The sequence below is a fragment of the Littorina saxatilis genome, linkage group LG15 (assembly GCF_037325665.1).
Source record: "Littorina saxatilis isolate snail1 linkage group LG15, US_GU_Lsax_2.0, whole genome shotgun sequence".
Lineage (NCBI taxonomy): Eukaryota > Metazoa > Mollusca > Gastropoda > Littorinimorpha > Littorinidae > Littorina > Littorina saxatilis.
Window position 1 is genome coordinate 33585649 of NC_090259.1, and position 22645 is coordinate 33608293.

General features: G+C 41.4%; 2 protein-coding genes across 2 annotated transcripts in view; both read right to left on the reverse strand.

Moving 5' to 3' along the window:
• Positions 1-8167, reverse strand: part of LOC138949124 (high affinity copper uptake protein 1-like) — a 31761-nt gene extending 23594 nt beyond the window's left edge. Inside the window, exon 1 of the mRNA XM_070320883.1 lies at positions 6519-8167. The gene's annotated coding sequence lies outside the window, so the exon portion shown is untranslated. The remainder of the gene's footprint in view (positions 1-6518) is intronic.
• A 7287-nt stretch (positions 8168-15454) lies between these two features.
• LOC138949125 (high affinity copper uptake protein 1-like) lies at positions 15455-22543 on the reverse strand. The gene is made up of 5 exons (XM_070320884.1): positions 22439-22543; positions 21467-21536; positions 18979-19204; positions 17648-17763; positions 15455-16529 (listed from the first exon to the last, which is right to left on the reverse strand). The coding sequence occupies exons 1-5, from the start codon at positions 22442-22444 to the stop codon at positions 16384-16386; spliced, it is 564 nt and encodes a 187-aa protein (XP_070176985.1). The 5' UTR covers positions 22445-22543; the 3' UTR covers positions 15455-16383.
• Between the last annotated feature and the right edge of the window lie 102 nt (positions 22544-22645).

Genomic DNA, 22645 nt, shown 5'->3' on the forward strand with positions numbered 1-22645 from the left:
GTGTTTGTGTGTGTGTGTGTTTGTGCGCGTGTGTTTGTGTGTGTGTGTGTGTCTGTGTGTGTGTGTATGTGTATGTGTGTGTGTGTGTATGTGTATGTGTGTGTGTGTGTGTGTGTGGTGCGTGCGTGTGTGTGTGTGGTGTAGCCTATGTGTGTGTGTGTGTGTGTGTGTGTGTGTGTGTGTGTGTGTGTGTGTATGTGTGCAGGGCCGGACCCAGGGGGGGGGGGGGGGTTTCCAGGGGTTCCGGAACCCCACCCCTGGAAAAAGCATGTACCTTGCTTTGAGTGGTTTTTTTTGTTTGTTTTTTTTCCGCTGATTTGCCCCCCAAAGAAAGGAGGAACCCCCCCCCCCCCCCCCTTACAACTCATTTGGTCCGGCCCTGGTGTGTGTGCGTGTGTGTGTGTGTTCTTGTTGTTGCTGTATTGCCTTTGTGACTCCCGCAGCAGTCAGGCTGTTGATAGTGAGTATGGATCCTAGTGGAAGGATGGTTCTACCCCACGTCAAAGCCGTGACCGATTTTAGATAGCGAGCAGGGCGGGGACTGATGTAGCTCAGTCGGTAGCGTGCTGGCCGATTTCAAGTGTATCCAGTTGGTCGCTGTCAGCGTGAGTTCGTCCCCACGTTCGGCGAGAGATTTATTTCTCAGAGTCAACTTTGTGTGCAGACTCTCTTCGGTGTCCGAACACCCCCGTGTGTACACTGACGCAAGCACAAGACCAAGTGCGCACGAAAAAGATCCTGTAATCCATGTCAGAGTTCGGTGGGTTATAGAAACACGAAAATACCCAGCATGCTTCCTCCGAATGCGGCGTATGGCTGCCTAAATGGCGGGGTAAAAACGGTCATGCACGTAAAAGCCGTGGAGGTTTCAGCCCATGAACGAAAAAAAAAAAAAAAAAAAAGATAGCGAGCAGAACTCTTTTCATGGGATGGACTGTTCCATTAAAGGCTGCCATACTCGTAGCGTTCATTAATTAATTCATATTGTTTACATGTGCCAATAATGTTATAAAACTGTACCTAAGGGGATATAATAACGATTGGCTGTAGCTTTCGAACACAGAAAAAATTATTTCAGTATTGCAAAGTGGTGTTGATAGTGTCGAATGTAAACAGAACAGTCTCAAACGCCATCTTTGGTTTACGAAACGTCACGAAGTGACGTCAACGGTCTAAAAATAGCCCAAGTCCTGGAGAACTGTTGCCGAAACAATGCAATAAAGAATTGAATTATTTCTCGTAATCGGTAAGGACTTCAAACCTAAAACTTTGCAGGAAGCTTAATTTATACATCCCCGCAACGATGGGAAAAGCCCTGGAAGTAATTAAACTAATTAAATAGGACTATGTCAGCCTTTAATTCTCACTATTTACTCAAATGAGTGTAATGGAAATCGAGATTTGTTTCTTTGGCAAGCTTTGACAAAAATTGAAAAGGTTCTTGATAAAAATCCACAGAGAGTGTTTTTTGTCCTAAACAGTGCTATTTGAATGAATTATGGGTTCAACTGGACGTTTTGTGTGACTTTTTTTTTTTTATAAAATATGTAGTTTTTGGAAAACATTCGTCTTCCAGAAAAAAAATGAAGCTAGAACTTGGAAGTAAGTTTTATTTTACTCTAAACAGGTAAACAGATGCATAGACAGCAATTTCGTCATATTTATGAGCATATTTGGTTTCCTTGGTAGATATTATAGGCACAAAATAAATGTCCGAAAAAAAGTTTTTGTATTTAAACAATATTCCTGAGTAATTCAAAGAAAGTATCTCTGTTATTGTACAAGGACATCATTTCTGGTGTGAGAAGAAAAAAAAAGAAAAAAAAAGAAAGAAAAAAAAAGAAAAAAGTTTGGACTCTGGAAGCATTTCCCAATGACGGCACTGGTGCTCAAAAATGATTTTGAGAAAACAGCGTTTTCAAAATGGTGTCAGATGGTAATAGACTACTTCGAAAATTATCATTTTATTACAAGTAAGAGTTTGACGATAACAGCATTTCATCGCACAATGATTTTACGGTGTTCAAAGTACCTAAAATGCTGAGAACTCAAAAAACGTTTCAGGACCAAAATTACGTAAATTTTAAGGGGCTTATTGTCCGTCAGGTCTTAATTGCCTATATTGGACATGGATTGGTTTAAATACGATTCGAGTTTTACGCCCTCACGGCTTTTTGATTATGCGTGTTTAGGTGGTTTCAGCCATCTGCACTTAAGGTAGAATGACCAAGATCTTTAACGTGCCATTGTGGTGACACGGAGGTGGGAGATGGATACCGTCTCTGGGTCTGCACATAAAGTTGAACCGTGTCCGTCCCGGCCCGGATTCGAACCAGCGACCTCTCGATCACAAGTCCAGTGCTCTACCACCTGAGCTACCCGGGCCCCCAAAATTACGTATGTAAGTTTCTATTTGTGTTCCCAGAATAAGTATCTATTTGGGACACGAAGTGGCTGTACGCTAAGATAAAATTACGTGCCATCTCTAGCCTTTAAATAGTATAGCTCATGTGCCACCTTGTACGACCTGGCTAGACGCAAGTCTGCTTTTATGTCAAGTGGGATAATCTGTCTGCCATTGTCCCCGATAGGTGTGCTTTTAGGTGCACGAAGGGCAGTAAGCAAATAACGTTTTTTGCAAAGGTCGACACAAACGCCGCATACTTGTCTGTGGTAATGTATGTGAAGCCGGTTACGGAAGAAAGATGTGAAGGTTATTCCAGCGTCGCGGACGACGCTGGTATCTGCGGTCGGGAAGACTTTCCACGAATTTGCCTCAGGGCGCCGCCATGTTTTCTGTGCTCGACTGCGAGCAGACCACAGGCACATTACACCCAAAATTCTTGTAGGCATACACAGACGCAACATAGCATATACAGACAATAACACCCACAACACTTTAACTGCATATGAAAGGAATAAAAATAAATCCGCAAATCAGTCGCGCACAATACACCAGTTAGAAAAACAAGGAGTACCAAAGCGGCGTGCAGAAACTAAACTGACTCGGAGACTGAGAAGAAACATTTATCACACGATGTGGATAGCAAATATTAAAATAAAACAGATAAGTCAAGCAAAAAATAAACACAAATATCGAAAACACAATAAACAAAGGTAAAGAAAACAAAAAGAGATGCTTGCCGACAGTCAGTGTGTGTGTGCGTGGTTTGCCGTGTGCGTCAGCGGGGTGTGTGTGTGTGTGTGTGTGTGTGTGTGCGTGCGCGTGCATGCGTGCGTAGGCTACGTTCTTGCGTGTGTGCGTTCGAATGAGAAAGAAGAGAGAGAGAGGATTGAACAATGAGGTCACGTTCTCTGTCACATGAATACATATACACACACTGAAGGCTACTTCGGACACGAACACTTGCCAACAACTGTGGTTGGACATGCTTTTGAAATGTAATATTTTTTCGATATGATTTCTGGACATACGAATGCCGCTGTGTTGCCTACTGATGTTGCGAATGATGAAGGTTTTGAGTTGACTGACCTTGAGGAGGGATTGCATCAGGCGTTTATCGTCTCAAATTATATCCTTGCTACTTTTCAGGAGTCAACTATTGCCATTCATGGTAACTTGGATAGTCAATGTTTTTATTTGTTTGATTCCCATCAAAGAAACAGAAATGGTAACCATTCTTCAAATGGCGCTGCAGTTTTGATGTCATCAAGTTAATTCCTTTGCAGAATTGATTGATTTTCTCAAAAGCCATTATCAATGTGTTTATCAATTAACACCTGTTCATTTCTGTCCAACTGCAATGCAAACTCAATGTGGAGGAAACAAGGATTCATTACAAACAAGTCATCCCTGTACATCAACAGATTTATGTACCTCAATCAATACTGCTAGTATGAGTGACAGGAATCTAAAAGAAAAAACAACCAAACGCAAATGTACTACTACTTCTACGACTCGTTTGAATGTAAAACAGAAATGTAACACTATCTGTGACAATGACGGTTCTACGACTCGTTTGAAGGACAGTATAGATCGAACCTTAACCCACAACTACGACAATTTGTGTCAGACTTTTTTGAACAGGAAAATATGCCTCTGTTCAACAGTAACCAAAACATGGAAGATGTTTTTGAAACTTTACAGAAATGTAACACTAGCCTATCTGTGACAATGTTGCTTTTGAATTGAACCCACATTTGTTGAACAGGAGAGAATGTTCCTGTTCAACAGTGCCCAAAACACTGAATCTGACGTTTTTGAATCTTTTCTGTCATCTAACTGAATCTGACGTTTTTGAATCTTTTCTGTCATCTAACCCAATTGCTCATGACTTCATCGATCTTGAACATGCCTACTTTTCAAAGAAAGACGACAAAAGCGAAATCTGCATGTTAGCCATCTGCCTGAAATGATCAATGCACTTTTGTAAAATTGTCACAGCTGTTATGCACTTTTGTGAAATGGTCAGTGCTGTTGTGCACTTATGCAAAACTTGGTGCTGTGCTGTTAACATTTGAACAAAATGCATTTTGTTCAAATGTTTAGTGCAACTTGCTACTATATAATCGCTGTATGCGCTTTGTGGTAATAATGCACTGTTGTGAAAAGTTTGCGCTAAATGTTGGCACTATGCATCATTGTTGGAGCACCCTCCTGTAGATGCACCATGCTGAAAAATGTACTTATGAATCAAGCATTGACTGAAATAAACAATTTATATATCCAGCACAACATGCAATTCATTAACTTTTGACCCTAACCTTTAACACTTTCCAAAATAAATCTTTGGTGGACATTGCATCGACGCTGTTCATTTTGAATGAACATTTTTCTTGTTTAGTACATTGTATCGGAATAGTAATGTTATGTGTGTGTGCACACGTGTGTGTGTGTGTGTGTGTGTGTGTGTGTGTGTATATGTGTATGTGTGTACGTGTGTGTGTGAGTGTATGTGTGTGTGTACGTGTGTGTGTGTGTGTGTGTGTGTATGTCAGTGCGTGTGTGTGTGTGTGTGTGTGTGTGTGTGTTATTAGAGCACAGTGGATATGGGACCATGGGAACAACTGGGTAATTGTGTTGGTGGTTTTTTTCCAAACCACTGCTTACAATGAGAGGTTACTTACAGCAGTTTTACATGTATATATACGTCGCATGGATCCGTAATAAGCATGACTGATTCAGGCAGCTCCAGCGGCTTCACAAATAATCCCACTTTTAAAAAAAATGGAGCACGCAGCAGTACATTTTCTTATCATGCATAATTTATAACTGAGTCAAACGTGAAACTCGTGTGCACATTACATGGGTTTTCCATGAAGAGCGGGGACTGCATATTGCACAATAGAATTTGCATGTGAAAAGAGAAGGTTGTCTTTTCAACACGACCAACACTGGTGGGAAAAGCTGCGCTGAATTTTAATGCCCTCTTTTCCCGTTACGGGTATTTGAAGAAGACCGCCAACAATGCTCGCAAAACACAAATTTCTTTATGTCCTTTGCTTGTTTAATCATTTCTTGTTTGAACAAGTCCTTAATGTTTCGTCGTGTTAAGTTGTTATTGTTTCATTGACTGTGTCTTTGTTTGTTTCATTATGTCCTCGCTAGTTTCATTGTGCTCTTGCCTGTGACTGAGGTCTGGAAATATTTTTTTAAACGAATATATACTACCCGTCATAATAAAAAATCAAAACTTGACTAAATGTAAAAAGCAACCAGGCAGATGCGTGTGAGTGCAGATCTTTGTGATGCGGGATGAACATTTCACAAAGTGTCAAGTATGTCAAGTCAAGTGGGCTAAAATTGGGTTAGTGTGGCTACCACTCATGCAGTGCCAAACCATGTACTTTTGTCAATCCCCGACTGTTTAATTTTTTTCGAAAGAGCTTAAACGTCAAACAATCTCACATTCAACCCTATAACTTTGTGAACTTATCATCCCATATCTCAAGCCAATGTACCCTACATATAAAGTAATTCGCTGAACAAAATCAGGAGTTAGAATGTCATTCATTTTTGTTTTGTACTGATTTTAGGATTGTTTTCAATTATTTTGGTGCATGAGTTTTTACACATACGTCAGACTATGCGCAGCGAGTTGCATCACAAACTGAAAAATGTCAGGGAGTTGTAGGGAGAGAGAGAGTGTGTCAGAGAGCAATGATCTATGATTTGTCTTACAGCACTTTCAAGTGTATTTGTTCCTCACTTGTGAAAATGTAATGTTTTTGACTTACTGTGGTAAGTAAACTCTTACAGACTCCACTTCTTATGACACACACCAATCTTGGTTATAAGACGTAAAAAGGACAGACAGCTGTGTCTTGATTTTCTTGTTCCTTCAATCTGCGAGGAGTTGACAGATAGACAGGCAGACAGACACACACAAATTACGGACTGTGAGACACACACAAATACAGCAACACATTCAGAACTTACACTAAGTTCTAACAACAAGCAGACGGACAGAATGATAGATATTGAAATACCCAATCATATATTTTCACACACACACACACACACACACACACACACACACACACACACACAAACTTACCTAGACAGGCAGACCAAACCACACCACACAGAATGCTGACTCGTTCACATTTCTTTATCTAAATACAAACATGATATGCCCAACATGTGATTCTACAAATCAAGAATAGGCAACAGGCACAAGTAATTTCGGTCAAGCTATGTGTCGTTCAGGAACTGGAATGAGCATATGATCACTTAAGCACATGATTACAATAAAGAGGTTAAGGACTAGCAGAACAACAAATAAACAAAAAACTCATCTTTTTGAAACCCAAACTTTTTACCACCAACAATCTTGGAGTCCACTACAGTCCTAGCAAAAGGAAATACGGATTAAAAGCCAAAACAACAACAACCAAAGAAGAAGATGAATGAGAAAGAATGTGGTAGAAGCTGTACACTTTCAAAACTCTAATTTCGTGTTTCTCAAATGGAGTAAATTTTGAAAAAGAAAAGAGGGAGAAAGCATGCATTAAAACTTAATAAAAATGCATGTAATCAACTCAATATGTATTAAACTCTATTTTCTGAAAGAACAAATGCTGTTCTAACCTCAAATAATGTTGTCTGCAGAGGCTAAAACGAAAAGCACAGAGTTTAACAGTTAAACCCATAATCTATGTGTCACATACAAGTATGCTTCGTGTATTAGTTTGGCCAAATGAGTTTTGAAATTGGATAATAAGTTAAACAATAAGCAATCTGTTTTCAGTGCAAATTATCACAAAATAACGTATAACTTGTAACATTTAAAAGCAAGCATTATTAACCAGATTCTAAAGAACCACGGAAACAAAATCCAAACAGAGAAGAATACCTTCCCCAATAATACACCATCAACAACAACCCGAACTTCATCAGCAGACAGCTGAATCTATATACTGCATAATACAGCTATGCCTTTGTAGATTAACAATAACAAATACACACAAAAACATTCCTGTCTGAAAAATAGAAAAAGGCTTATAATGCACACCAAAAACATTGATACTTGCCCATATCTACTCAAATTCATATACATGTACACACATACAGATGAACAAACGAATGCATTACATGCACCAACACACACACACACACACACAGACAAGAGAAAAAGAAATTATTGCACTTTGGGAGTGGTATCATGAGAATATTTACATGTACTGGTAATACAAAAACAAATAAAAGTTTCATAAAATTCAATCACAAGCAAGCACTTTCTAAATAAAACCAACAGCAAGCAAATCAACTCAACTCCTCCCCCCCCCCCCCCCCCCCAAAACAAAAAACAAAAAAATGAAGCAGTTCAACAGCACAATTGCTACAAAACTGTCACTTACTCAATAGAGTATGCATGTGTCTTGGGTGTGTGTGTGTTTAGTTTGGGCCATGTGTTTGTGTGCATGTGCATGTATGTGTGCGTGTGAGTGTATATATATATGTGTGTGCATTTGTGTGTGAGTGCATCTGTGTGTGTATTTGTGTATCAACAAGCATACATTTAAGTGTGTTTGCACAGGCAAGAGAATAAGAAATTATTGCACTTTGGGAGTGGTATCATGTGAATATTTACATGTACTGGTGATACAAAAACAAATAAAAGTTTCATAAAATTCAATCACAAGCAAGCACTTTCTAAATAAAACCAACAGCAAGCAAATCAACTTAACTCCCCCCACCCCCCCCCCCCCCCCCCCCCTCCCCCTCCCCCCCAAAAAAAATGTAGCAGTTCAACATCACAATTGCTACAAAACTGTCACTTACTCAATAGATTATGCATGTGTCTGTGTGTGTGTGTTTTGTTTGAGCCATGTGTTTGTGTGCATGTATGTGTGTGTGTGAGTGTCTATATGTGTGTGTGCATTTGTGTGTGAGTGCATCTGTGTGTGTATTTGTGTATCAACAAGCACACATTTAAGTGTGTTTGCACAGGCATTACATTCCCGAAATTCTACCCTATCACTTAATGCCTATCTGTCAGCAAGTAATAATCATGTGACATCCACCCAAGAGCCTTTTGCGGTATTTAATTAATAAGAAACTCATGACTGTATGTCACCATTTAGATTCATATCGACACTGAAATCTGGGCCTAGTCACGCCGAACACAACTACTGACGGGAATTCTTTCTTTCTTTTTTTATGTGGTGTTTAACGTCGTTTTCAACCACGAAGGTTATATCGCGACGGGGAAAGGGGGGGAGATGGAATAGAGCCACTTGTTAATTGTTTCTTGTTCACAAAAGCACTAATCAAAAAATTGCTCCAGGGGCTTGCAACGTAGTACAATATATTACCCTACTGGGAGAATGCAAGTTTCCAGTACAAAGGACCTAACATTTCTTACATACTGCTTGACTAAAATCTTTACAAACATTGACTATATTCTATACAAGAAACACTTAACAAGGGTAAAAGGAGAAACCGAATCCGTTAGTCGCCTCTTACGACATGCTGGGGAGCATCGGGTAAATTCTTCCCCCTAACACGCGGGGGGTAAAAAGGCTTATAATGCACACCAAAAACATTGATACTTGCCCATATCTACTAAAATTCATATACACACATACAGATGAACAAACGAATGCATTACATGCACCAACACACACACAAACACACACACACACAAACACACACAGACAAGAGAAAAAGAAATTATTGCACTTTGGGAGTGGTATCATGTGAATATTTACATGTACTGGTGATACAAAAACAAATAAAAGTTTCATAAAATTCAATCACAAGCAAGCACTTTCTAAATAAAACCAACAGCAAGCAAATCAACTTAACTCCCCCCACCCCCCCCCCCCCCCCCCTCCCCCCCTCCCCCCCCCCCCAAAAAAAAAATGAAGCAGTTCCACATCACAATTGCTACAAAACTGTCACTTACTCAATAGATTATGCATGTGTCTGTGTGTGTGTGTGTTTTGTTTGAGCCATGTGTTTGTGTGCATGTGCATGTATGTGTGTGTGTGAGTGATATGTGTGTGTGCATTTGTGTGTGAGTGCATCTGTGTGTGTATTTGTGTATCAACAAGCACACATTTAAGTGTGTTTGCACAGGCATTACATTCCCGAAATTCTACCCTATCACTTAATGCCTATCTGTCAGCAAGTAATAATCATGTGACATCCACCCAAGAGCCTTTTGCGATATTTAATTAATAAGAAACTCATGACTGTATGTCACCATTTAGATTCATATCGACACTGAAATCTGGGCCTAGTCACGCCGAACACAACTACTGACGGGAATTCTTTCTTTCTTTTTTTATTTGGTGTTTAACATCGTTTTCAACCACGATATCGCGACGGGGAAAGGGGGAAGATGGGATAGAACCACTTGTTAATTGTTTCTTGTTCACAAAAGCACTAATCAAACATTTGCTCCAGGGGCTTGCAAAGTAGTACAATGTATTACCTTACTGTTTCCAGTACAAAGGACTTAACATTTCTTACATACTGCTTGATTAAAATCTTTACAAAAATTGACTATATTCTATACAAGAAACACTTAAGGGTAAAAAGAGAAACAGAATCCGTTAGTCGCCTTTTACGACATGCTGGGGAGCATCGGGTAAATTCTTCCCCCTAACCCGCGGGGGGTACTGACGGGAATGGGAAAGGCAAATGCTGGTAAGGAGAAGCTCAGGGGGAGGGAAGGAGGGAGGGAGAAGGAGGGGGATTCAAGCAGAACAATGAAGGCTACAGTGTAATACAGACCTCCCAAAATCTGAAAAAAACAGGTCTGGCAAGGGAGGGAGTCTTACAATGGAGGTGAATTTACAGACGTCATGAAAATCTGGAAAGGCAGGGTCTTTTAACACTTTCTACCCACATATATGTTGACCAAGCGGGGCGGGGATGTAGCTCAGTCGGTAGCGCGCTGTATTTGTATCCAGTTGGCCGCTGTCAGCGTGAGTTCGTCCCCACGTTCGGCGAGAGATTTATTTCTCAGAGTCAACTTTGTGTGCAGACTCTCCTCGGTGTCCGAACACCCCCCGTGTGTACACGCGCAAGCACAAGACCAAGTGCGCACGAAAAAGATCCTGTAATCCATGTCAGAGTTCGGTGGGTTATAGAATCACGAAAATACCCAGCATGCTTCCTCCGAAAACGGCGTATGGCTGCCTAAATGGCGGGGTAAAAAACGGTCTAACACGCAAAATTCCACTCGTGCAAAAAAAAACACGAGTGTACGTGGGAGTTTCAGCCCACGAACGCAGAAGAAGAAGAAGAAGATCAAGCTTTCTTTTTAGCCGAGACCAGCTGTGCTGCAGCAGGTCACTCAGAATTGTATTAATTGTGTAGAAACTGCGTATCAACATACTGGAATGCAGGCGTTAGATTGACGTTACAGGAAGCGACTGAAGCTAACAGTCTGAGCAGATATGTCCGTACCTGGTCAGATAGAGCCATATGAGTGGGTACAGATATATCCGTACCTAAGAGACAATGAGTTAAAGGGTGGAGAGGGAGTCTGAAATCAAGGCGGTCTTTTGTTTGTTTGTTCGTTCATGGGCTGAAACTCCCACGGCTTTTACGTGTATGACCGTTTTTACCCCGCCATTTAGGCAGCCATACGCCGCTTTCGGAGGAAGCATGCTGGGTATTTTCGTGTTTCTATAACCCACCAAACTCTGACATGGATTACAGGATCTTTTTCGTGCGCACTTGGTCTTGTGCTTGCGTGTACACACGGGGGTGTTCGGACACCGAGGAGAGTCTGCACACAAAGTTGACTGAGAAATAAATCTCTCGCCGAACGTGGGGACGAACTCACGCTGACAGCGGCCAACTGGATACAAATCCAGCGCGCTACCAACTGAGCTACATCCCCGCCCCAAGGCGGTCTTAATAAGGGGAATTCCAAAATACAGTGGAACCCCCTTTAAGATGTTAGGCTTAAGACCACCACCCCTCAGACTCAAGTAAACTTTGTGGTTTATTTTGCTGTATAAATATTGCTGCAGTCAAAATGGTATATTGTATACGACTACCTAAAATCATCTCTTTTCCACAACTCAATACAATGTATGAATGTTCTTCTTTTAACCCAAGGCTATGGTTCGGCAGAAAAAAAACCTGTCAACAACATCAAAACAACTAAAACAATAATGTTTAAATTTGTTGTGCATTTTATATGTGCAGTCATAAACAACATATTTTTGATTTATATCACCAACAAACAGAGAAAACAACAACACAAAATAAAACTTGACTTATAATTATGTGCAATACACCCTGCGTAGGAAAGGATTAGCTGCAAAGCATCTTTTTCACGTGTGCATCAGGGTATATGTAGCTGTGCATATGTATGTGTGTGTGTGTGTGTGTGTGTGTGTGTGTGTGTGTGTGTGTGTGTGTGTGTGTGTGTATTTGTGTGTGTGTGTGTCTGTGTGTATACATGTACGTGTGTGTGTGCATGCGTGCATGCATACATGAGTGCCTGCATGTGTGTGTGTGTGTCTGTGTGTGTCTATGTGTGGGTGTGTGTGTTCATGTGTCTCTGTTTGTTTGTGTCTGTGGTTATATTTGTTTTTTGTGTCAACACGTGTCTGGATGTTTGTACGCTTGTTTGTGAGTGCACAAGGCAAAAGCAAGCAAAAGCCTCGCAAAAAAAGGTGTTGTTGGGGGAGTTATTTCAAAAGTTAATCTTTCCATGTTTTGGGCCACAGAAGACAATACAGATTTCAAAAGAGAGTTGATAGGAGGATGTATTTTTCCTTTGGCAGCACCTTTCTTGAGCCGCGAGAAAGTTCAGCAGCTCTGCCAAAATGACAGCAAAAAGCTTTGCAAATTGAAATAAGTTTAGGCAACTGCTGACGCCAAACGACACCATTAATTAACAGAGATTTTGGAAAGGGCTGTATATTTTGGTTACCTACATTTGCTCTTTTGATGGTACATGTATGTTGCAAAGCAAAACAAAACAGAACAAAATTCACTTTCTATCATGTGAAGCACTCTGGGTGGTGTAAAGCCAGATACTAATTGGGCAAATTCGACTGCGAAAAAGTCTACTTCACAAAGTTTGCTGCACAAAGCTTTGGCACTGACTTAACTGCAAAAAGACTTCACAAAGTCTACGCGAAGTCAACTTCAGGCTCAATTAAGGAAGGCCTGCAAACATTGCGTCAGTGCTATACATAAACTATAATCCATGGACTTACAAGATCTATAAGAACACAGGTCCATGCTATTATCACACTGTGCTTAGGTGACGGGAGATTTTAAATTCAGATTTACATGCCACTTCAGAATCCTGGTGAAAGCATTGTGTGGTCGGAGACCAACTTAGTTTCTCTGAAAGCGGCCCAGCTCAATTACACTGACCTTCAGAGAAAGAAAAGACAAACAGTGCACATCATTACAATTGAAATGACAGGAAATAAATATAAAACAGAGTGTCTAGAGACAAATAAAAAGCTAAAAGACAGAGCATACTTCAAAGCTACTGAATGAAGATTTAAAGCAGGAAATTGTTTTAAGCCTCAGATGCTTTCTAAAAGCGTGTAGTCATCTCATTCTCAAATATTCATTCATACTTTCATAATAGCCATTACAAATAGCATTCCAGCATAAAGCAACATACCTTCTCTTCTTCTTCTTCTGCGTTCGTGGGCTGAAACTCCCATGTACACTCGTGTTTTTTGCACAAGTGGAATTTTACGAGTATGACCGTTTTTTACCCCGCCATTTAGGCAGCCATACGCCGTTTTCGGAGGAAGCATGCTGGGTATTTTCGTGTTTCTATAACCCACCGAACTCTGACATGGATTACAGGATCTTTTTCGTGCGCACTTGGTCTTGTGCTTGCGTGTACACACGGGGGTGTTCGGACACCGAGGAGAGTCTGCACACAAAGTTGACTCTAAGAAAATTAATAAATCTCTCGCCGAACGTGGGGACGAACTCACGCTGACAGCGGCCAACTGGATACAAATCCAGCGCGCTACCGACTGAACTACATCCCCGCCCCAAGCAACATACCAAAACTTAAACCTTCTAAACTTGAAACAGACATTGAATTAGATCATCAGTGTTATGTGTGCCGCATGATACTTAAGACAAAACATCCCAAAACTTCTGGGGCTGGTTCTAGATCGTGCATGTACTGTCTTAAAGCTGAATAGTAGCGGTAAACCTAATTACTTTTCTTCACTAAAAAAAAGGGGGGATACAATGCAGCTCCAATCCATCTTTTGCTACACGGGATACTGTCGATGTCCCCCGTGTGACACTCTCCCACCCGACCGACTCAAGTCTCCCTCGTGTGCCCCTATACAACACTTGAGCTCTTCAGCAAGGTATGACAGGGTGACCCAGAAGTCCCCCTTGTCACAGCAGGTGCTCTGTAGAGTTATCTGCCTTGAGCACTGAGCTATTTATAGCTTTAAACATTCAGTGGCTAAACACTTGTGGGTTTTAGAGACCTGTTTGAGCTCTATAATTCATAAGGTTATGATTTTCTGTGTGTGATAGGGTCTGACTGCTGTTTTCTCCTTGTGTAAAAACCTGATCATAATTTGGTGCAGTCAACGTCACAAAGTCTACCTCAAAAAGGTCGCTGCAGAAACCTTTGGCACTGATTTTTCGGTAAAAAGACTTTGCCAGGTCACCTTGGACCTCAATTAAGGAAGACCCTCAAAGCAAAGCAGAATGTTATAGGACTTGGACTTCGCCCAAACTTATTCCTATCTGATAGGTTTTGTCGACGGGCGCAATGGCTTGGTGGTAAGATGCCGGCCTCCAAAGCGGAAGGTCGTGGGTTCGAATCCCGGCCGGGCCTGGCGGGTTAAAGGCACAGTGCAGCTCACAGCCTTCCTTTTGCGTTTTTGTTGCAGCTGAGTGCATTTACAGTTCAAAAATCCTCCTATGGCAGTAAAACAAACCCAAAACTACCCAACGACGACATCTGTGAAGCTCGACAGTTTCTTGTTCACGCGAGTGCATAAATTAACCTAGTTATCACAGGGTGTTTGGTCGGAGTTCGATTCAACTGAGTGATTCCGGCCTCCATTTTGTTTTACACAAACTCATGATGATGTCTGACATAGTTTGCTAGTGACGTGTCTTTTTGTGCATGATGTGGTCTAAATTTAGATCCAAAAATAGGTAAAGACCAGCCGGGTCCGAGTACGAAATTAATTCGTAAAAAAATCGCAGTTCTTGACTCTTTGGGTGCAAGTCAATGAAACTTGGTAGTTCTTCTAACGGATAGCTGCCTGAGGTATGACTAAAAGACCCAGGGGCTCCGTGCACCTGGATTTGACAAGTTCAGTACCTTTAAGGTGGAGATTTTTCCGATCTCCCAGGTCAACTTATGTGCAGACCTGCTAGTGCCTTATCCCCCTTCAAGTGTACACGCTAGCACAAGACCAAGTGCGCACCGAAAAGATCCTGTAATCCATGTCAGAGTTCAGTGGGTTATAGAGACACAAAAATATCCAGCATGCTTCCTCCGAAAGCGGCGTATGGCTGCCTAAATGGCGGGGTAAAAACCACGTAATACACGTAAAAATCCACTCATGCAAAAACACGAGTGTACAAGGAAGTTTCAGCCCACGAACGCAGAAGAAGAAGAAGATAGGTTTTGCCTCCAAAAATAATTCTAGTGTTAAATGCACTGGGTCCCATTAGTAAACAATAAGATCATGTCACAAATAGTGTCACATTTTTACAGATGACATAGTTAAAAGTTCTCATTATTTTCACAAAACATATCACTTGCACATTTAGACCCACATTAGTTACCATGTGACACACACGTGCCTGAAAATGAGTAACTGCTGTAACATATTCTTATTCTTATACTCAAGAAAAACGGTACTTGTCCCAAGAGGAGCGAGTATCTTTACACACAACAAAGTTTCGCTTGAGAAGAAATACATGAAATTGCATAATCCCTCTTCCAGTCTATATTTTACAATTTTCAGTGACCCCCCCCCCCCCCCCCCCACCCCAATTTAAGACTCCCTTCCTATTAAGAACCAGTTTTTGCAGATTTTTGTTCATAACCTCTAAAAAAATTCACACACAACTTAAAGGTCCTTGTCTACATTTGTATACCCAAATCGCCATTTGACCATTAAAATGCAGAGTCTATTATCTACAAATATCAACAATACACCCCCTTTCGATCAGGAAAGACGAAGCCAGTGTAGCCGTTTGAAAATTCATTGTAGTATTCCAGCGTAGTACTCATAGTAGGATATCCTTATTTGGAAAATGCCAAGCGCAAAACTCCTCTCAAATCCCGTGCATTTCGTGCGTTAAAAAAATAAAGCGTGGACAGCGCTCCAGTGTTAAACTGTTGCTGCACTTGTTTGGGCATGGCTATAAGCATAGTTACATGAATTTAATTGGTCAGTATTTTTAGGCAAAGCACACGTTCTCAGCAAACACAAAACAAAATATTGGAAGCGTGAGTCACGCTACCCCCCCCCCCCCCCAAAAAAAAATTTACATATATTTTTTTTTCTATAACTTTTTTCCCCATGGTTCATTCATCATCTGACATAATTTTTTTTAGCGAAATCTAACCATAAGATTATTGAAAAAAAAGCAAAATTGTAGACGACCACCTTTAAGACTGGCTCAGACCTGCTGTTCTCACATTTTTGGAGGGGGGTTCCACTGGACAGTACTTTTACCCGGAGTGAGCAATTAAAACTGGTGGCAGGGAAAAATGGGGTGTGCAATTCTGGGGAAACGGGGGGAGATTCAACTGGGGCATGTGAGAAAAGAGATCACAATCAAAAGTTGACTATAGGCGTTGGCTTTAATTGATCAGTCTTCTTTCACCAGCTTTCAAAAGACGTAATCAATCATAGTACATGTACTTTCTCATAAAAATGAACCGATCATATTATTTTCTCCTTATAATGACAACAGAGTAGTCACAAATGGCCGGCACATGCCTGTACTTGAGGGGTCTGATGATGGTCTTCTGGAGACGAGGTCATGTGTGACCTCTGCGTCGACTGGTAGCGGAGCTGTAATGTTTGGCCGATCGCCCCAAAGATGAAGTAACCAGCCCCGCAGCCTGTGTGCAACAGATAGATGTAGATTGTAAGGGGCAAATTACACCCGCGCAGAGTCAGCGGCACAGACGACGCACTGCAGATTATTGAGGTAATTCTTTATTTTTTCCCAGCCCGCTACACGTTGCGTGAAAAGAAAACGGGCCAATTACAGTACTCGTCATAATCCCTATCGCAGCATGCAGCGCCGCTGACTCTGCGCAGGTGTAATTTGCCCCTAATCAAATGACAGCGTTATGTGTATAGTGTGCAGGCTGCGGTGTTATAGGATGTGTGTGTTTGTGCGTGTGGTTCAAATGTGTGTGTACCTGTGAGTGTGAGCATGTCTCTCTCTGTATGCAAGTGTTTTGTCTGTACATGTGTAGGTCTAAAATATTTATTTCAGTAGGAAATGTTAAGACAAGTCGCGTAAGGCGAAATTACTACATTTAGTCAAGCTGTGGAACTCACAGAATGAAATTGAACGTAGTCCGCCGCTGGTGCAAAAGGCAGTGAAAGTGACGAGCCTGTTTGGCGCGGTAGCGATTGCGCTGTGCTTCATAGCACGCTTTACTGTACCGTCTCTTCGTTTTAACTTTCTGAGCGTGTTTTTAATCCAAACATATGCTGCTGCTGCGTTCGTGGGCTGAAATTCCCACGTACACTCGTGTTTTTTGCACGAGTGGAATTTTACGTGTATGACCGTTTTTAACCCCGCCATTAAGTCATCAATTAATTTTTAAGACAGACAGACAGACAGACACACACACACACATACACCACGACCCTCGTCTCGATTCCCCCTCTATGTTAAAACATTTAGTCAAAACTTGACTAAATGTAGAAAAGGGTTTCAGCTCACAAATCAGTCACAGATTTGTGCCAATTCCAGAACAAAACAAAAGAGCCTGACAGGGAACTGCGGGGACAAAAAAACATCAACCTACCATCATTCATCTGCCTGGTGCAAGCAACCATATCAAGAGAGAAAATATCACTACCTCAAAATTACCTTGTCCAACGCAAAAAGGAATATGACTACCTAAATAACGTGAGAAGAAAGGATCATACAAGCAAAAAGATGAGTGCACATGGGAGCTGAAGCCAATGAACGCAGAAGAATAAAATGACCTTGACCTACCGACAATAACAGCGACGGTCAACCAGACACTGTATGTCATGACGACCAGCATCAACAGGTAGCCGTAGAAAAAGTTGACCATTTGGACCAGCGAGTCCAGAATGTGCAAGCCAATCCTGAAACAACACACAGTTCTTACAGTGAAAAATGAACCAACAATAACTAAGTGTTGTTATAGACTTCATATAGTCATTCTGATCAAGAAGGGGAGAAAAAAAAAGCAGCAATAAGTTAGCACAATGTGTGCAGGATGATCCTGAAAAAAATACTGAGTTCTTGCAGTGAAATATAAACCAACAATACCTTAGTGTTGATATAGATTTCACATAGTCAGCCTGATTAAGAAGGAAATTGTTATTATGAGTTATTTCTAATATGCTGACTGTTAGCAAATGATAACAGGCATGTCGAGAAAAAAGATATCAAGCATGAGCCTTTTAGGCGAATGCTGATATCGTTTGTGAGACATGTCTGTTATCATTTGCTAACAGTCAGCATATTAGAAATAATGGTTTTATTACCGTTTAAATCGACCAAAAGAAATTTTGAAGCGACCCCGCGAATTAGACGGAACAGCCGCAATGGGAACTTGAGCGCTCCTACCTGATTATGCCTGTCAGTCAAAGAATTCTCGTGACCTGGGTCAGCCAATCAGAGTAACACACCTGACGTGATGAATATTCACAGGTCAAATGCGTTTGACACACAACAATCTCACAAGATAAACCATGTTGAACATGCGTTTCGGTTGCTTAGCTTTTTCTTGTTGAACAGAGAGCGACAGATTTAGAACCGACTCCAGACGGATGGGAAAGGACGTAAAGATACATTTGACGTAAAGCGAGTGACACAATTTCACTTGATTTTTCCGAACTTAGATCATTTAGATTTCAAGTGAGCGGGTCCCATTGCACACTCAGAGGATGGGTGGTGCCTTGCTGTTCCGGAAAGCACCCACCGACAAAACTCGCTTTTCGGTATATTTTTACATAAAGAGAGTATTATCTGACAGCATTTGAAGTGTCATTCTTCAGAATAAATCACGCTGATATTGTTGATTTAAATTGTCGGTTCTAAATCTGTTACTGTGTCTTGTTAATTTATAGCTTGATAAACAAAAAGGGTCCCTGCCTGAACGTTATAACATTTAGAGGGTCACCTAGAATCCGCCCTGATTGGTCAAAAAGCCATATGGGGCACTGAATTGGTAATAATGATTTTTATCCTCCCTACAACTTATCTGACTATCTGGGACTGATGCAAATTTGACTGACTGCAAAGGGGGAGGGTGGGGGTGGGGGATCCAATGTAATAGTACTAAATAGACTCACTTTCGTATCCTGATTTGTCGGACTGTGACAGGGAAATGAAGACTGGAGAGCAGAATGACGTCATCATGTGATCTGGGGGTCACCTCCAAACTGTGCGGTTCTTGCAAGTTTTGAACTCCAGCGAGCGGGTTCTCGTTCAGACGTAGGCTGATGTACACCTTCACAGTTTTTATTGCTTCGAAGATCACTGTGGCGATGAATATTATTGCACATGCTCCTACCAACTCTGCAACACAGAAGGACACCGTCACTGGAAAACCACTGTTAACCTGTTATTACTGCATTGTGTTACTGGAAAACCACTGTTAACCTGTTATTACTGCATTGTGTCACTGGAAAACCACTGTTAACCTGTTATTACTGCATTGTACTACTACAACACTACTGCTGCCACAACCACTACGACCACTATTGCTACTGAAACACTGCCGTATAGTGCTATTCACTACACAAAAAAAGCTCTCAGGTAAACCTATACATCTCACATATAATATTAATGAGGATTATACTTCTATGGCGCAAATTATAAAATAGTTCTAAGCGCCTCACAAAAACATACACATCTAAATAAATCTGTACACAATGCCGAATTAAATAGTAATATACATATGAATTAACACAGGGCGCAGTGGCATGGTGGGAGGTCGTGAGTTCGAATCCAGGTCGCTGCCGCCTGGTGGGTTAAGAGTGGAGATTTTTCCGATCTCCCAGGTCAACTTATGTGCAGACCTGCTAGTGACTTAACCCCCCTTCGTGTGTACACGCAAGCACAAGACCAAATGCGCATGGAAAAGATCCTGTAATCCATGTCGGAGTTCGGTGGGTTATGGAAACACAAAAATACCCAGCATGCCTACTCAACGAATGTGGAGTGAGCTGACTATGCTCTCAGAGCATAGTGTGGGGAATCCAAATGGGCAAACGAGCTCACACGTAACCAGAAAAATTCTGGAACGCTGAAGAAGAAGAAGAAGAATTAACACAGACGGGCGCAGTGGCGTGGTGGTAAGACGTCGGCCTCCTAATCGGGAGGTCGTGAGTTCGAATCCCGGTCGCTGCCGCCTGGTGGGTTAAGAGTGGAGATTTTTCCGATCTCCCAGGTCAACTTATGTGCAGACCTGCTACTGACTTAACCCCCTTTGTGTGTACACCAACAAGCATGCACAAATGGCAATTCAATTTCAGTGGTGATAGCTACGTGTCAAGGGATGTCGTTAGGCGTCGGACATCGATCGATTAAAAGGCCCAAATGTCCAATTCACATAGCCGCATAGCGGTCAGATGTCCTATCGTTTTCAACTGAGCGCAGTCATTGTCCGATAAGCACTCCATTCCTTCGGACAATGCGTTATTTGATAATTTTCCTTTCATGATAAAAATCTTCAAAATGCGACCGAGCGCTCTCGCGTACAAGTGCACTGAAGTTATGCAGTGCAGATCTTGCGTTTTCCGAACCATTTGCGGTGTGAGCCATTTGCGTACACCCTTCTACAGCACACTAAAGTTAGGAGTACGGGAGACAACTCCAACTGATCAAGGCTCGCGCCTGCTTTAATTTGCTTTCGGTTAGAGATGAAGCGCACGGCACTGAATTATGCCACCGAAAAAAACTAAAGCCTGCCGAAGAACTGCAAAGGCTGAACACGTTTGGCGTTTCAACGGCATCATGAGCTACATTTGGGCCAAGAACATGGGAAAACATGGCTAGCATCATTCTGAAAAATTACAGTGCCAATGACAGTGTCGCCGCTGAAACCTCCACAATCACGGAAAGTAAAGTTTTGTCACTTGTAGATGGTGTTGGTACAGCAGAAAATTCACACAAACGGTCTGTTAATAAGGTTAACTATTCATGGCTGACCCTGTTTAGTACTAGTTGGTTAGAATTTGACAGCAAAGAGACCATCTATATAGGCAAACTGTTTTGTCGAATCTGTCAAGAAAAAACTATGTCAGGAAATCATGCAGTTTGTGTGCCAATCAAAGTAAGAGTGCTGAAGTGTTTGGTTGCTTTTTATTTTGTTTGTTTCTTTTTTGTGTGTGTCCTGTTTGAAACAAAAGTAATAAAACAATATACGCACACAAAGTTGGTGCATGTGTGTATGCGCATGATTTTGTGTTTTGCACAAAATTATTATGTCCTATTAAAATGTCTGAAAGCAGTCAAATGTCCTATTGATGCCGAAGAGCTCAGGACATTTGTCCTATAGGTATGAATTTGTGGTAACATCCCTCCGTGTCAACTGGTTTTAAAACATAAATCTGATATTCTGTGACTGTGAGAGAAAAAATGGCGTATGTAGCTGTAAACCACCACCACCACTACCACCACCAACATGCACAGATAGACAGAGAGACACGCAAAAGGACTGAGGTTTTCATTTGTGTCCCTTCAAGCATCTTTCATTAACACTAGAAAATAATTAAAAAGTTAAAACTTCTGATCCAATGTGCTTTGTAACTTTTGCATTCACACATTATGTGTTACCCTTTGTGTTATTGATGTTGAGATCCTCAAACAGGAGATTAGAGATGTTCACACGTGTAAAGAAGTAAGTCTGAAATATATAAAAAAACAAAGCAGTTTTGGTACAAAAGAAACAACTCTTAAAGGTAAAACATTTTCTCTCTCTCTCTCTCTCTCTCTCTCTCTCTCTCTCTCTCTCTCTCTCTCTCTCTCTCTCTCTCTCTCTCTCACACACACACACACACACACACACACACACACACACACACACACACACACACACACACACTGAAAAATACAGAGAAAATCAGCAGTGAAGCTCAAATGTGAGAGCAGGCACCTATCACAGTATACTTACTAATAGTAATACTATTGCATCGGCTTTTCAGTGTCAAGTCAGTGCATATCTCATGTCTTTGTAAATTCTTGCCTATCCAGGTTTCCCAATTGCTTCGTTTCCGGCCGATTTATGTGGAGCAATGATGCGCACAAAAAATATTGGCGGTCTAGAAGTGTCGTCTGCGCAATGATCGCGGCGGCTTTCTTGACCGCCAAGGACGACCACGCACGTTGTGAGACGTCATTCGTTAGACCTCAATACACAAGTCACATTGTGTGTGTGTGTGTGTGTGTGTGTGTGTGTGTGTGTGTCACTGTGTGTGTGTGTGTGTCACTGTGTCAGTGTGTGTGTGTGTGTGTGTGTGTGTGTGTGTGTGTGTGTATTGTGCCCTTGTGACACCGACACTGACAGTATATGTTTCTGTGGATCAAGCTATTCACATACAGCAGAAGTGTTTTGAATGTATGAAGCTAGGACATGACAAACTCACAAAGAATAGAAAATAACAGCATGAAAATGCTTTGTCACAAACGTTTTATCAGCTGATCTGTGCCATACATGACCTTTACGTTTGCTTTGATGGGAGAATAACACGCAGATGTGTCCCCTCTACTTATCAATTTATGTACTTCCGCAAATGCAGCAATACTTACATCCATTGCCAGACAATGAATCTGTAACCACTCCGGTTTTGAATATATATCACAGTGCTCTCAGGCTGTATACTGACATCAGTGTGCAGCCATTTTGATCTTAAGCTGTCATGTGATCAAACACATGATCGCTCGGGTGACAAAGAGAGATTTTCACTGGTTGGTTAATCCGAAAAGAAAAACGCGATTTCATTGGCTGATCATATC

Coding starts and splice junctions, on each gene's coding strand:
- LOC138949125 (XM_070320884.1), bottom strand. Junction 17,764..18,978: donor CGACAAATCAGGATACGAAA/GTGAGTCTATTT, acceptor GTGTTGTTTCAG/GATTGGCTTGCACATTCTGG. Junction 16,530..17,647: donor GACCGTCGCTGTTATTGTCG/GTAGGTCAAGGT, acceptor TGTTGCACACAG/GCTGCGGGGCTGGTTACTTC.